We start from the raw sequence: 15881 nt of genomic DNA, 5'->3' as shown, positions 1-15881 counted from the left end.
CCTATTACAAGTAACTCCTGGACAATTCATTATATCTTTGTGGTTCACACTGTAGCACAAATACACCACCAATTTCATGTTCTAGCCTTTCACAATATTCTGTACACTTTTCAGTGTTTTCAAAAAGAATAGAAGCTGCTAATTTTATAAAGATTCCATAAATTATTCTTGTTACTTTTTTAACGTACTTTTTAAATTGACACGTTATATACATTTATGGGATATAGTGTGACATCCCAATACCGTTATGCAATGTACTGGGTGAGGGTAACTGGTATTTCTACCATCTCAGACATTTATCTTTTCTTTGTGTTGGGAACATTCAAAATACTCTCTGTCAGCTGTTTTGAAATACTCAATTAGTTATTGTCAACCATATTGTTCTACTGTGCTATGGGACATTGGAAGTTACCACCCCTGCACCTGTTATACAGCTATGGGATATTTCTTATCCAAGACAGTTACTTCCTGATCTAGAAGACTTTAGTTATTTTTGGAACCCCTGCCATGTCCTATTACTAGGGAAATATTAATGAACCAAAAAAAGGAACCTTCCTGCTCTTACAAAAGTGTAATCTGGTAAAGAAAACTGTCAGATAAGCAGAACATCAAAATACTGTGTATTGAGTTCTATAACAGCAATGTTGGGCCGTTTGTATAGGGACAGTTTATCCTGGTTGTCTCAGGAGAAAAACTCAGAGGAGGTTTTGTGGAGGAAATAACAGTTAATAAAGAAAGTATAGAAGGGAGTTAACCAGGTGAGAAGTGGGGGAAAGAATGTTCTTCACCAATGAGACACACAAATATGGTGGTCTAGGGTAGGGAAGGAGCAGAACATTTGTAGGGAGTCAGAAGAAGTATGCCTCCAGTAGAATTTGTGACTGGGGGGAAAATTGGGGCAGTGAAGCTGGATAGTAAAGTAGAAGTCATCCTCAATTACCTGCCAAGTGGTACTTCAAGCAGTTCTTTGGGGGAGTTTCCAGCTGTCACAACAGGACAGCCATAGTCCCAGTGACAGTGAGTAGATTTTTATTTGGGGAGATATTGAGTGTAGTGGAGAATGGATTGAGTGGAACAAGACTGGAGTCATAAGATCCAGATCTAGAATCCACGTTTCAAGAAAAGGAAAATAGTATGGTCTGGGTAGTAGCAGCAGAAATGAAGGAAGACGGCAGATTCAAGATGTTTCTAGGGAGTAAAATCAGCAGGATTTGGAGATTTTCCTGAAAGTGGAAAGTCAAAAGAAGAATTAAAGCACATTCCAGTGAGATGCAGAACTAAGCTGTAGCTTTGAGTATAACATGATGGATTTAATCTTAGACATGTTGGACTTAGCGTACTTCTTCATTGTTTTTATTAACTTCTGAAAAATGAATTTTGAAAACTGTGCAGTAGATACATAGGTATGTAATGATTATAGAATTAGCATTGTATATTGTCTCTTATAATAACTTTCTTTTGTATTTTAATCAGGCTCTTATAATTCATTAAATCCCATTTGTTGTGTGATTGGTGTTATATAATATTCTTAATCAGGGAATAAATTTGCTTTGTCTTTTCCTAGGGAATTTTTACGTTTGGCAAGTCCTTTAAATTGTGGTGCCTGGGACAAAAAACTTCTAAAACAGTACAGGGTTCACAAGCCAAGTTCCCTGAGTTATGAACCAGAGATGAGAAGTAAGTGGACTTTTGAAGCTCACTTTTTTGGTTTGTTTTGTAAATGAAAATCCTGTGGAAAATAAATATTATTTCAAGAAGTTTGTGGAAGAAAAGAGAAAGAAAGGTTCATTGTTTATTACCTTGAAGCACAAGATCAGATTGACTGAGGAACCTGGGACAGTTGGGATGGAGGGGAAATCGTTGACGTAAATAAAAGCTTTTTATAAAAAATAAAATAAAATAAAAAGGGTTCCAGGAATTGATACACTGTTCCTTGATGTATCATTTTTTGGCTATTATTTTTTTAAAGATTTATTTATTTATTCGAAAGTCAGAATTACACAGAGAGAGGAGAGGCAGACAGAGAGAGCGAGAGAGAGGTCTTTCATCCACTGGTTCACTCCCCAGTTGGCCACAATGGCTGGAGCTGCGCCAATCTGAAGCCAGGATCCAGGAGCTTCCTCTGGGTCTCCCACATGGGTACAGGGGCCCAAGACTTGGGCCATCTTCCACTGCTTTCGCAGGCCATGGCAGAGAGCTGAATTGGAAAAGGAGCAGCCAGGACTAGAACCTGTGCCCATATGGGATGCCAGCACTTCAGGCCAGGGCGTTAACCCACTGCGCCACAGCCTCAGCCCCAGCTATTGATATTATATCTTTTTAACAAGATATTCTTTTTAAAATTCATCCATTTATTTATTTTACTTGAAAAGACAGAGAGAGCTCCTGTCTACTGATTCACTTCCAGATACCACAGTGGCCAGGGCTGGGCCAGCCTGCAACTAGAAGCCAGATCTTTATGTTAGCGTCTGTCATGTTGGTGACAGGAACCCACCTACCATTTCCCAGGCTGTACATGATCAGAAAACTGAGGCTTGTCAGATACGGGATGAAGGTGTCCTGAGTGGGAGCTTAATCACTAGGCCAGTTGCCCTCCTCTTTACGTAGTTCTTTAGAACGGAGTTATGATATCCTTTGCTAATAATGGAGACAAAAAGTAACTCCTTTCCCAAAGAGAGTATTGAAATATGTTTATGGTTACATGACTCTCCATCACATTTAAGAGGAAAACAGTTACATGCAGTCATGTGGTTCATCTTGAGAGGAAATATTTTCTGCATTACATTTGTAATATGTTCTTGGAAATTTGTTTAAAATTTGTCATTTATGAGATTGTTACCATTTATATACATATAGGAATCCTTAAACACAAGTACTTCATATGATCACATATTTAATTCTGCTAATTGTAAGGAAAGAACTAAAAATGGGGAGAAAATAAGGAAAGCAAATGTCTGCTATTTATTTCTGATATTTTTCATAAGAAAAATCTGTTTCTGTTTCAATTATTCTAGAATATTTGACTTGTTTTTTTTTTTAAGATTTTATTTATTTATTTGAGAGAGAGAGAGTTACAGACAGACAGAGGAAGAGACAAGAGAGAGAGGTCTTCCATCTGTTGGTTCACTCTCCAAATGGCCGCAAAGGCCAGAGCTGAGTTAATCTGAAACCAGGAGCTAGGAACTTCTCAGGGTCTCCCATGTGGGTGCAGGGGCCTAAGCATTTGGGCCATCTTCTGCTGCCTTCCCAAACCATAGCAGAGAGCTGAATCAGAAGAGGAGCAGCTGGGACATGAACTGGCATCCCTATGGGATGCCAGTGCGTCAGGTGGGGGCTTAGCCTGCTATGCCACAGTGCTGGCCCCTTGACTTTCTTTTAAAAGCAAAAGAGTAAAAATTAGTTTTTTTTTAATAAAAGTATAAGTTGGTTTATAAACCATTAACTGAGATTTATGGTATAGTCAAGTTACATTGTAACAGAGGCTTGCTTAGATGGTAGCAATGGATGATTTTTATTCCTTTTTTATACTCTAGTTTCCAACATTTCTGTGTAATATGCATGTTACTTAAGCATTAAGGAAAAAGGAAACACATGCTATATGAGTTTAAAAGTGAACATAAAGGACCAACACTTCTGATCCAGCTCCCTGCTAATGGCCTGGGAAAAGCATTGGAAGATGGCCCAAGTTTGGGCCCTTGCCACTGATGTTGGAGACCCGAATTAAGCTCTGGCTGCTGGCATCAGTCTGTTCAGCACTGGCTTTTGCGGCCATTGAGGGTGGGGAATGGACCAGCAGAAAGAAGATTCTCTGTGTGTGTGTGTGTGTGTGTGTGTCTGTGTCTGTCTGTCTGTCTCTGTCTCTCTCTCCTCCTCTCCCTCTCCATCTCCCACTTTCTCTGTAACTCTTTCAAATAAATAAATAAATCTTTTAAAAAAAAACCCACAAAATATATTAAAACTGGATAATAGCCTCAGTATGTTATTGTTTACAAAACAAATGACATTTTAGGATAAATCAGCTTTATAGTGTTATTTTAAATTTCTACACAATATTTTTCCCAATAGACTTTCTTTGACTTACAGGTAGTATGGTCACATCTCTAGAAGGCCTGGGTTCTGATAATGTCTTTAGCTTACATGAAGATAACCATTACCGGATCAGCAAGAGCTTGGTCAAATCTGCAGAAGGAAGTACGGTACCCTTGACCAGGGTGAAGTGTCTGGTCTCCATGACAACCCCTCATGACATCAGACTTCATGGCTCATCAGTTACTCCAGCCTTTGTTGAATTTGACACTTCCCTTGAAGGTTTTGGGTAAGAAATTTTCAAGGTAGCCAAGTCTTATTCTATTATTTTCATGCTTTATGTTTGCCTTTCCAAACCGATCTTTGGTTTTAAATACACTTGGTTTAAAATTTATTATACTATATACTATGCTATGAGTTTTCAAATTATTGAGGTTTTTTAAGCATGCTATTTAAGATTTCCATACTTAATTATTTTTAATTATTTATTATACTAAATAAAGTGATTAGATATGGAGTCAGCAATCTAAGACCCATGAACCAAGTCTGTTTTTGTTAGTAAAATTGCTGTACATATGTAATTTTTTTGGTAACTGGAATTTTGTCAGAATAGCCTCACTCATTTGTATTCTCGTATGTATTTTCTATGGCTGCTTTCATGCTAGCATGGCAGGGTTGAGTAGCCATGATAGAAAGTGCCTGGTTTGGGGCTGGTGTTGTGGCATAGTAGGTAAAGCCGCTGCCTGTGATGCCAGCATCTCATATGGGTGCCAGTTCGAGACCTGGCTGCTCCATTTCTATTTTTTTAAGGCCTTCAAGTTTATTTATTTATTTTTTTAAAGATTTATTTATTTGAAGGTCAGAGTTACACGGGGGGGTGGGGGAGGCTTCCATCCACTGGTTCACTCCCCAAATGGCCACAACAGCCAGACTGCATTGTTCTGAAGCCAGGAGCCAGGAGATTCTTCCAGGTCTCCCACGCGAGTGCAGTGGCCCAAGGACTTGGGCCATCTTCTACTGCTTTCCCAGGCCATAGCAGAGAGTTGGATTGGAGGTGGAGCAGCTGGGACACGAACTTGAGCCCATATGGGATGCTGGCACTGCAGGTGGCAGCTTTACCCGCTACGCCACAACACTGGCCCATGCTCCACTTCTGCCCAAGCTTTTTGCTAATGCACCTGAAAAAGCAGTGGAAGATGGCCCAAGTGCTTGGGCCGCTGCACCAAGGTGGGAAACCTGAAAGAAGCTGCTTGGCTCCTGGCTTAGGCCTGGCCCAACCCCAATCATCGCCACCATCTGGGGAGTGAACCAGCAGGTGGAAAATTCTCTGTCTCTTCTTCTCTCTGTGTAACTCTGCCTTTCAAATAAATAAAATAAATAAATCTTAAAAAAAAAAAAAAAAGAAACCACTTGGTTCACAAAATGTGAAATATTTGTGTTTTTTGTTGTTGTTTGTTTTTTTACATTTGATCTTAGCCTAAAGGCCGAGAAGCAATATGTTTGTTTTTTTAAAGATTTATTTTATTTATTTGAAAGAGTTACAGAGAGAAGTAGAGACAGAGAGAGAGGTCTTCCATCTGCTGGTTCACTCCCCAGATGGCCACAACAGCCGCAGCTGCGCTAATCTGAAGCCAGTAGCCAGGAGCCTCTTCTGGGTCTTCCACATAGGTGCAGGGGCCCAAGAACTTGGGCCATCTTCTACTGCTTTCCCAGGCCATAGCAGAGACCTGGATCAGAAGAGGAGCAGCCGGGACTAGAACCCACACCCATATGGGATGCTGGCACTTCAGGCCAGGTCTTTAACCCGCTATACCACAGCGCCGGCCCCTGATGTGAAATATATGTGATCAGACCCTTTCCTGAAATAGTGTGCCAACCCCTGACATATAAATATATAGATAATATGCAGACTAAAAGTTCTTTGTATTTTGTCATCATCCTGTCCCTTAAATTTCTAGTAGAAAATCTTCTGCATTAAAAATGTTCAGTGACTGCCACTTCAAATGAGTAAATTATTTAAGCTGTAATGGCAGAAACAGCAGTGAGGAATCCATGGGGAATTCAGGATAGTTGACAAAGCCCAGCAGCCCTGACATATACAGAAATAGATAACTTTGGTGTATAATAGCTGTTTGTGGGATCCTGATTGGTTGGCCTAAATCTGTAACTTTTATTTTAAAAATACTGTCCTGGGTCATGATCAGAAAGTAGATTAAAACATGTTTCGGGTGCAAGCACTGTGGCGGGTGCATTAAGCTACCACTGGTGACACTCACATCCCATGATAAAGTGTTTGCTTCCACCACCCATCTAACTTCCTACTAAATGCGCCAGGGAGGCAGCAGATGACGGCCCTATTATTTGGGTTCCCGCCACCCACATGGAAGCTGCAGATGGAGCTCCTGGCTCCTGACATTGGCCCTGCCCAGCCCTGGCTGTTGTGGGCTTTTGGGGAGTCAGTCAGCAGATGGAAGATAGTGCTTGCACTCCTCCCAACCCCACCCCCACCCTCCTCTTCCTCCCTCTTTGATTGTCACTCTGCTTTATCAAATGCAGTTTTTAAAAATGTTTGGAAATAGAAAGTAGTAATAGCAGAGAGTGACTAGAAAGGAGTATAAGAAACTTATCTTTTAAATTTATTTATGTACTTATTTGAGAGGCAGAGGGACAGAGAGTGAGACATATAAACAGAGAAAGCAAGCTCCTGTTGGCTGATTCACTCCCCAGATGCCTGCAATGACTGGAGATGGGCCAGGCCAAAACCAGGAGCTGAGAACTCAATCCAGGTTTCCTGTGTGGGTGATGGACCCAGCTGAGCCATCATCACTGCTTCCCAGGGTCTGCATTAACAGGAAAGTGGGATGAGGAGCCAAAGCCAGGACTTGAACCCAAGTACTCTTTATGGCATGTTGACATTTTAACTGTTATGGAAATGCCTGCAACAACAACAAAAATAAATAAATAAATAAGCTCATTGATTTATGAGTAAACATTTTGATACAATATACTTAATAAATAATAAATATACTTAATAAATAAATAATAAATATACTTAATAAATAATAAATCTTTTTAAAGATTTATTTATTTATTCAAAAGTCAGAGTTACACACACAGAGAGAGAGAGAGAGAGAGAGGTCTTCCATCTGCTGGTTCACTCCCCAGTTGGCTACAATGACCAGAGCTGTGCTGATCCAGAGCGAGGAGCCAGGAGCTTCTGCCAGGTCTCCCACATGGGTGCAGGGGCCCAAGGACTTAGGCCATCTTCCACTGCTTTCCCAGGCTATAGCAGAGCTGGATCAGAATTTGAGCAGCCGGGACTCAAACTGACGCACATATGGGATGCCAGAACTGCAGGTGGTGGCTTTACTCACTACACCAGAGCACTGGCCCCAAAGAATCAACTTTTTAAAGAATTTTATTTGAAAGGCAGAGGCAGAGATCTTTCATCCACTAACTGATTCCCCAAATGGCTGCAAAAGCCAGGGCTAGGGCGCACTGAATCCAGGAGCCCTGAACTCCAACTATATGTCCCACATGGGTGATGGGTGATGGGGACCCAAGAACTTGGAGCCATCATCTGCCTCCCAGCCTGTGCAGTAATAAAAAACCGGACTGGAAGCCAGGACTCAAACCAGGCACTCCAATATGGGATACAGGCATCTGAAGCAGTGACTTAATTGATGCTTACCTCCAAAAGAAATATCTTGGTTTGGATGACATTGTTCTACCCTCTTGCTTAGGGTTAGACATGTGTACATCTTACCAAATGCAACTTATATCCTAAGTTTTAAATTTCCGTATGAAAACGGTACTGTAGAAGATTTTTAAAGTATATCTTGTGATGCTCCCACATGATTTAAAGGAGAGGCTCTTCCAGCATCCAGACAGATTTTGTAATCTTTCATTTCTAGTCCCCATTGTGTGCTCACAGCCTGTTTCACTGTGGTGGGTGCACAGTGTTCTGCAACGGTTGACCTCTAATACGTGTGTTGTCTTTCCTTGGACAGCTGTCTGTTTCTGCCCAGTCTGGCCCCTCACAATGCCCCTACAAATAATGCTGTCGCAACAGGCCTCACCGATGGGGCTGTGGTCAGTGGCGTTGGTTCCGGTAAATACTACTTTCTTTTTGCTATTTTTAGTGAATTATATATTTTATTTAGAGTTCATATACTTTTGTTGGCCTCTTTCTTAGTATAACTATGACAACACAAACTCTTCCATTGTTCTTTTCCTGTTTTCACTTCAGGTGAAAGATTCTTCCCTCCTCCCTCTGGCTTAAGCTACTCCAGCTGGTTTTGTATTGAACATTTTAGTTCTCCTCCAAATAACCACCCTGTCAGACTTCTTACTGTTGTGCGCCGAGCAAATTCTTCTGAGCAGCATTATGTGTGCCTTGCCATAGTCCTATCAGCAAAAGACCGATCTCTGATTGTTTCCACTAAAGAGGAACTACTCCAAAATTACGGTCAGTATTTGTCTATTTTGTTATCTTCTTCTGATTCTATAGGTATGAAAACATCATTGTAATGATTTTTTTAAGGTCCAAAGGATAGTTCTTTTCCATTATAAATTATTATAGTATAGAACAGGTTACATGTGTTTGAAATCTTAAATACTGAATTTTAAGACACATTCAAAAGAGACTCAGAGAGCAGTAAAGAGAGAGGCCTAATAAGTATTCATGCTTACTTGCCAAGAAATCACAGCTTTTACTGGGAAAGCAGGTTGCTTGTTTGATATATTTTTATAAGGATTAACATTGACTGTGAATTCTGCTTAACTAATTACTATTCACTGAGCACCTGCCTACCATATGGGCCACACTGCGCTAGACACAATAACATTTCAATTATTTTAGCCATCACTTACCTTTACAACTGTAAGACATAGCATTTCATAGCCCTGATTTCCTACCACATGCCATACCTCACACTGCCATACAATAGGAGTTCAAACTTGGGACATTCATGAAGATCTTCTTAAATGATATAAATAACAGAAAATATAAATCTCAATTCATACAATTTTCTTTTCTCTGAATAGAAACATGCATATATAAATGTGCTTCCTTCCTAAAATAATCTAGGTTTGTCCTTTTAACTAAGTAAGTGGATATTATATGTGTATTCACATGTGGTTGGTACTCAGTAAATATTGAATATAAATCAGCTTTTCATTTTGATTTTAAAATTTCTTGGCTTAATATTTCTCATGGTGCCCCATACCTAGCTCAGCATCAATATAGTTAGAAATCTTGTTATAATTTACTCCTCAGTGACATTTGGTTCTCTTGATTTCTTCCCAATCAAAACTCTCCAATCTTGGGGCTGGTGTTGCTGGATTAGGCTGCTGCCTGCAGCACTGGCATCCCATATGGACACCAGTTCAACTTCCAGCTACTTCACTTCCATTCCAGCTCCCTGCTAATGTGCCTTGGAAAGCAGCAAAAGATGGCCCAAATACTTAGGCCCCTGCCACCCACATGGCAGAAGCTCCTAGCTTTGGTTTGGCCCAGCCATGGCTGTTATGGCCATTTGGGGAGTAAACTAGTGGGTGGGAGATCTCTCTCTCTCTTTCTCTCTCTCTCTCTCTCTCTGTGTGTGTGTGTGTGTATGTGTGTTTGTGTAACTCTACCTTTCAAATACATAAATAAAAAAAACACTTTCCAATCTTGTAGTCTAGAGTACCTACTCTTATTCTTTCATTAATTCTTTTACCTCCCTGTCACCATTTCCTTCAATAGCTTTCTCTTCCCTTTTCCCATCAAAATTAGTATCCTCCAGGATTGTACCTTTGGGCTTTGCAGTAAAACCTGCTTTTCAGGGGGGAAGAAGCTACCAGTTTATGTAAGTTTGATATCTATTCCCAGGGACCATGAAATCAAAAATTTCAGTTGCCCTTGTCCCAAGATTAGTATTTTTATTTCCACCTGCATGTTAGACATCTTCATACGAATGATCTTCTTATAAACATCTTAGATTCTAACATTTCTTCCTTATAAAACCTGCATCCCCTTCCATTTTCCTGTTGTGGTGAATGACACCGCCACTACCTGTTAGCCCAAGCAGACCTTGAAAATAACACTCATTCTGCCAAGTCGTATTGTATGATGCTTCCTTAGTGTTTCTTGAATCTTCCCTGATGTTCTATGTCCACCGTGATAGCACTTGTTTAGCATTCTGTATCTTTTATCTGAACTCCACAGATTTTAAGTCTGAGTTTTGTCTTTGTCTGCCCCACTAGAATTATAAGCCTCCACTAACAAGATTATTCTGTTTATAACCCTGGCCTCTCTGCCACATAAAACAATGCCTATCATTGTATTAGGCATGCATATATATTTGTATAAATGAAAAGAAACATTGAAGCCAGCATCGCAACACAATGGGTTAAGTCCTGTGGCACAGCATTGTGACTGAAACAAGCCTAAGCCAGGAGCCAGGAATACCATCTCAGTCTTCCATGTTGGTAACAGGGGCCCAAGAACTTGGCCATCCTCTGCTGCTTTCCCAGGCACATTTGCAGAGAGCTGGATTATAAGTGAAACAGCCAGGACTTCAACCAGCACTCATATCGGCATGCTGGCACCATAAGCAGGGCCTTAACCTGCTATGCTACAGTGCTGGCCCAAAAGAAAACATTTTCTATCTCTATGTCATTTTCACTAAATGTAATTTGTAAGACTGCTGTAGTTCACATGTGGTTGAACATAATATACATTTTCCACAAACTTGCTAAAGGTCCCTCATATGATTAGGAGTTACAGTAAAATACATTAGTCCTGGCTGGTGTGCAGCTCACTAGGCTAATCCTCCGCCTGCGGCGCCGGCACCCCGGGTTCTAGTCCCAGTTGGGGTGCCGGTTCTGTCCCGGTTGCTCCTCTTCCAGTCCAGCTCTCTGCTGTGGCCCAGGCAGGCAGTGGAGGATGGCCCAAGTGCCTGGGCCCTACACCCACATGGGAGACCAGGAAGAAGCACCTGGCTCCTGGCTTCGGATCAGCGCAGCCCGCCGGCCGTAGCGGCCATTTGGGGGGGTGAACCAACAGAAAAAAAAAAAAAAGGAAGACCTTTCTCTCTGTCTCTCTCTCTCTCACTGTCTAACTCTGCCTGTCCAAAAAAAAAAAAAAAAAAAATACAATTAGTCCTTCCAGGATCCATCCAGCCAACAGTATTAACCTGTTAAGGTGCCTAGGAAACTACGAGTTGTCAAAAACCACTTGCCTGATTAAGATATTCTGAAAGTCACTCAATACTTAAAATATCTCAGGGACCGGTGCTGTGGTGTAGTAGCGGATGAAGCCACCACCTGCAGTGCCAGCATCCCATATGGGCGCTGGTTCGAGGAGAAGATGGCCCAAGTCCTTGGGCCCCTGCACCCATGTGGGAGACGTGAGAGACCTGGAAGAAGCTCCTGGCTCTTGGCTTTGGATTGGCCCAGCTCCGGCGGTTGCGGCCAGTTGGGGAGTGAACCAGAAGATGGAAGACCTCTGCGTCTCCTTCTCTCTCTCTGTATCTCTGACCTTCAAATAAATAAATAAATCTTTAAAAAAATAAAATATTTCAGTTCAAACCTAAGCAGGAAAGCAAAACTCTCATGAAAGTTTTATGAGTAATATTTTCCACAGTCCTCAAGAAGATTTATAATGTACTAACAAGGGACCAAAGAGGGGAAAGTTTCAGGACTCCCCTAGATGTTTGTATTTTCCTTTTCCATTCCTTGGTTATAATTCTAGACCTTTTTAAGACTTGTATGTCCAGCATGATTTATTCAGTTCTTTCCTATATTAATTTATCTTATGGAATAGATTTTGCCAGTTTAGTAGTATTAACTCATCAACAGATGTCCATTTTTAATTGTCGTTCTGTGAGACATATCCTCACCTCTCCACTCAAAGGATAGACTTGGAGTTGGGAGATGCAACAAAAACAAGACTTTATTAATGATCTTACAAGATCAAGTATCTGGTAGGCAGGCACACCTGGTGCTGTTACAGCAAACAATTTATTTCCTAGCATGCTGTCCCTCCCTTGGCTCCTCACAGGCTGAGTGCTACAGGGTTACAATCTTCCTGGATGTCACCTCAGTTCTATTATCTCCATCTGTTTTCATTTTGCTAAGTTAACTATCCCTAACATTCTGTTTACTCAGCACAGGACTCTCCAAGTCCTTGTACTTTGTGGTTTGTAAGTTTGTAAGCTAGCTAGCCACTTACAACTTTATGCTAACTAGTTGTTAGTAATTTTCTACTCACAGCTGAATAGCTTACTTTAAAGATGAACAAATGTCTTTACCCTCACAATTCTAAATATAATCTTGCCATTTTCAGTATGTATAGATAATCTAAGATTATAAAATAGAAATTAATATTGTAGTTCCTTCCTCACATAAATATAAAATTTACTTTTAGTATATTTTTATCTATGTACTTGTATTAAAAATAGTGGATTTGCTATGAGTTACATGTTTACAGATTAGCTCTTTGATTTTTAAAATTATTTTTTACTTTTATTTTTAAAATTTGTATTTATTTATTCAAGAGTCAGACAAACACATCTATTTGTAGAGAAAGCGTTAATCTACTGGTTCACTCCCCACATTCCCACAGTCACCCCTGCTGGGACTGAAGCTAGGAGACAGAAATTCAGTTCAGTCCAGGTCTCCCTCATGGAGGGTGGAAACTCACTCACTTGAGCCATCACTGCTTCCTCCTGGGGTCTGCGTTAGAGGAAGCCAGAACCAGGTATGGAACCCAGGTATCATGGTAGGGACATAGGTGTCTTAACCTTTATGCCAAATGCCCACTGCTGGAATTTTTTTCTTTCAAATGAGTTTTGGTTTTTTGTTGTTGTTGTTTTTTTGTTTTTAGATTTATTTACTTATTTGAAGTAGTTAGAGAGAGAGGGAGACAGAAAGAGAGATCTTGTATCTGCTGATTCACTCTCCAGATGGTTACAACAGCCTGGGCTGGGCCAGGCCAAAGCCAGGAGCTTCTTCCAGGTCACCCACATGGGTGGCAAACACTTGGGCCATCTTGTGCTGCTTCCAGGCCGTTAGCAGTGAGCTGGATCAAAGTGGAGCAGCCAGGACACAAAGTGGCTCCCATATGGGATGCCTGTATCCCAGGAGGAGCCTCCACCCACTGTCACAACACTGACTCCTCAAGTGAGCTTTTAACGTCTGGCTTTCTCCTGCTATTCTTCCCCTTTTTGAATACTTGGACAAGATAAATTATTTTAAATAGCTTAGCATTGAAATTAAATTAATATGAGCTTATTATTTCTTAGCATAGTCTGGCAACACACTGAGTAGCAGATAGAAGCCAAATTGGAGTTAAAAAATGATTACGGATGTTAACAAATCAGAGTATTTTCATGTATATGGTACACAGTTGCCTGTGAACCAGGAACTTGGAGCAACAAATAACTATCCCATACCATGAATCATTTCCTAACTACCAGCTGTTGTCACCAAAGGTTCTGGGGAATACAACCACAAACTAGTAACAGATAATTTCTCCTTCATGTCACTGAATCTAGCATATAGCAAGAATAAACTTTAGGGTTTTTTTTTTTTTCAGCTGTTTTTCTAACCAATGCTATCATCAAATAAATGTCAGAAAGTTACAATACATTGTTATTCACTTTAGGCACAATGTCATAAACAGATCCCTAGAGTTTATTCATCTTGCTTGACCAAAATGTGTGGTGGTTAATTAATTACTCCCCATTTACTCAAACCCTTGGCAGCCACCATTCTATTCTTTGTTTCTATGAATTTGGCTATTTTTGGATAACTCACTTAAGTAGAATCATGCAGTATTTATTATTCTATGTCTGACTTGTTTCACTTAGCATAATGTACTCCAGGTTGATCCAAGTTGTCATAATTTCCTTACTTTTTAAGGCTGAATAGTGTTCTATTGTATATGTATGCTACATTTTTTTATCCATCCATCTATTGATAAAAGGGCAAATATCTCTTCAAGATCCTGATTTTGATCCTTTTGACTAAGTATCCAGAAGTGGTATTCCTTTTTTTTCTTTTTTAAAAAGATTTACTTATTTATTTGAAAGGCAAAGTTACAGAGAGGCAGAGAGAGAGAGAGAGAGAGAGAAAGGTCTTCCATCCACTGGTTCACCCCTATAATGGCCACAATGGCTAGAGCTGCATCAATCTGAAGCCAAGAGCCAGCAGCTTCTTCCAGGTCTCCCACATGGATGTAGGGGCTCAAGAACTTGGGCCATCTTCTACTGCTTTCCCAGGCCATAGAAGAGAGCTGGATTGGAAGTGGAATAGTCAGAACTCGAACTTGTGCCCATATGGGATGCCAGCACTGCAGGCAATGGCTTTATCCTCTGTGCCACAGCACCAGCCCCTAGAAGTGGCATTTCTGGCTCATATGGTAGTTCTGTTTTCAATTTACTGCCATTTAGCCTTATCACCATCAGTGTATGAAGGTTCCAATTTTTCTACATCCTTACCAATGCTTGTTTTTTTGTTTTTTGATAATAGCCATCCTGATAAGTGTGAGGTGACATCTCATTATGGTTTTGGTTTGTATTTCCTTAGTAACGTTGACCATCTTTTCATATATCTGTCAGTGTTTGGCATATGTGTTTTATATGGAGAAATGACTACTCAAGTACTTAGTACATTTTTCAATCAGATTATTATTTACTGTTGAGTTGTTCAACTTCCTTATGTATTTTGTAGATTGACCTCTTATCAGATCTGTGTTTTGCAAATATTTTCTCTCAATCCATAGTGTCTGTTGATTATTCCCTTTACTGTGCAGAAGCTTTTCTGTTTGTAGGCCCACTTGTTTATTTTTGGCTTTGGTGTCCATTTGTCTTTTTTAATTTACTGTAGCTTATTCTGTTGTCAATTTTTTACTTAATTGGATATCACAACTTCACTTGATTATAAATATATATATCTTATGTAGAAGATAGCAATAACATATGCTAGGGTTTTCTTCTTACCGCAAATGAGGTTATTATTAGATGAAGATAGGTTATCTTTACTTTCTTCTTCATCTTATTTATTTTAACATGTAGTCAAACAGGCTGATCTAGATGTGAATAACTGTCAGACTAGGTATAATACTGGCAAATTTTTTTTACATTTTCTCCCTTTATTTCAGTTGATGATTTTAGTGAAGAATCTTCTTTTTATGAGATTCTCCCATGCTGTGCTCGCTTTCGATGTGGAGAGCTTATTGTTGAGGGACAGTGGCATCATCTGGTTCTGGTGATGAGCAAAGGCATGCTGAAAAATAGCACTGCCACCCTCTATATTGATGGACAGCTCGTTAGCACCGTGAAGGTAGGCCTGCGTGTACTTGGGAACCTGCTCACTTTTCAAGATAGTTTAGGGTGTGTGTCCAAGTGTGGGGTGTGGGTGTGTATGTTTGCTGGAGTCTTCAGTAGACAAAGCCAGGATACTCAAGTAGAAACTTTTCAGAAAGGCAAATTTTAATTGAATGTGAATTAGCCGAAGTTATCCCAAAATGGAATTGAAGCTTTCCTCAGTATTGGTGGTAAAAGGATGATAAGCGGGGTGTGTTATTGCTTATATCCTAGCAGTGGGTATCTCATATGCAGCTGGAAAATTATCTGTACTTCCAAGAACCCATTCAATGCCATGATTCTCAGAATAAAGCTCATCCTCATCATGCACATATAAGGACTGAATGGCAGGGAAACAAATTTGTTAATTTTAAGTTGACCTTCAGTTCTCGTTTGAACAATGTGAATGACTAGTTCATGTAACTTGATTAGAGAAAAACTGAGATAACAGGCTACAGAGTACAAAAGAAATTACTGGATATTTCAGTTCTTAGTTCAATTTCT

The 15881-nt window shown here is 40.2% G+C and overlaps 1 protein-coding gene across 18 annotated transcripts in view; it reads left to right on the top strand.

The window, feature by feature from the left end:
- WDFY3 (WD repeat and FYVE domain containing 3) overlaps nucleotides 1-15881 on the top strand; it is a 307477-nt gene that overhangs the window by 182225 nt on the left and 109371 nt on the right. For all 18 annotated transcript variants that reach the window (XM_070047898.2, XM_089303127.1, XM_017347436.4 and 15 more), the window contains 5 exons: nucleotides 1565-1677; nucleotides 4084-4315; nucleotides 8037-8137; nucleotides 8276-8494; nucleotides 15173-15354. In XM_070047898.2, the coding sequence (XP_069903999.1) occupies nucleotides 1565-1677; nucleotides 4084-4315; nucleotides 8037-8137; nucleotides 8276-8494; nucleotides 15173-15354 (847 nt within the window). The remainder of the gene's footprint in view (nucleotides 1-1564; nucleotides 1678-4083; nucleotides 4316-8036; nucleotides 8138-8275; nucleotides 8495-15172; nucleotides 15355-15881) is intronic.

Source organism: Oryctolagus cuniculus, chromosome 8 (genome assembly GCF_051225735.1).
Source record: "Oryctolagus cuniculus isolate XC-2025 breed Fujian yellow rabbit chromosome 8, ASM5122573v1, whole genome shotgun sequence".
Lineage (NCBI taxonomy): Eukaryota > Metazoa > Chordata > Mammalia > Lagomorpha > Leporidae > Oryctolagus > Oryctolagus cuniculus.
Note: the sequence above shows the minus strand (reverse complement) of the source record. Positions and strands in the feature narration are given on the sequence as shown.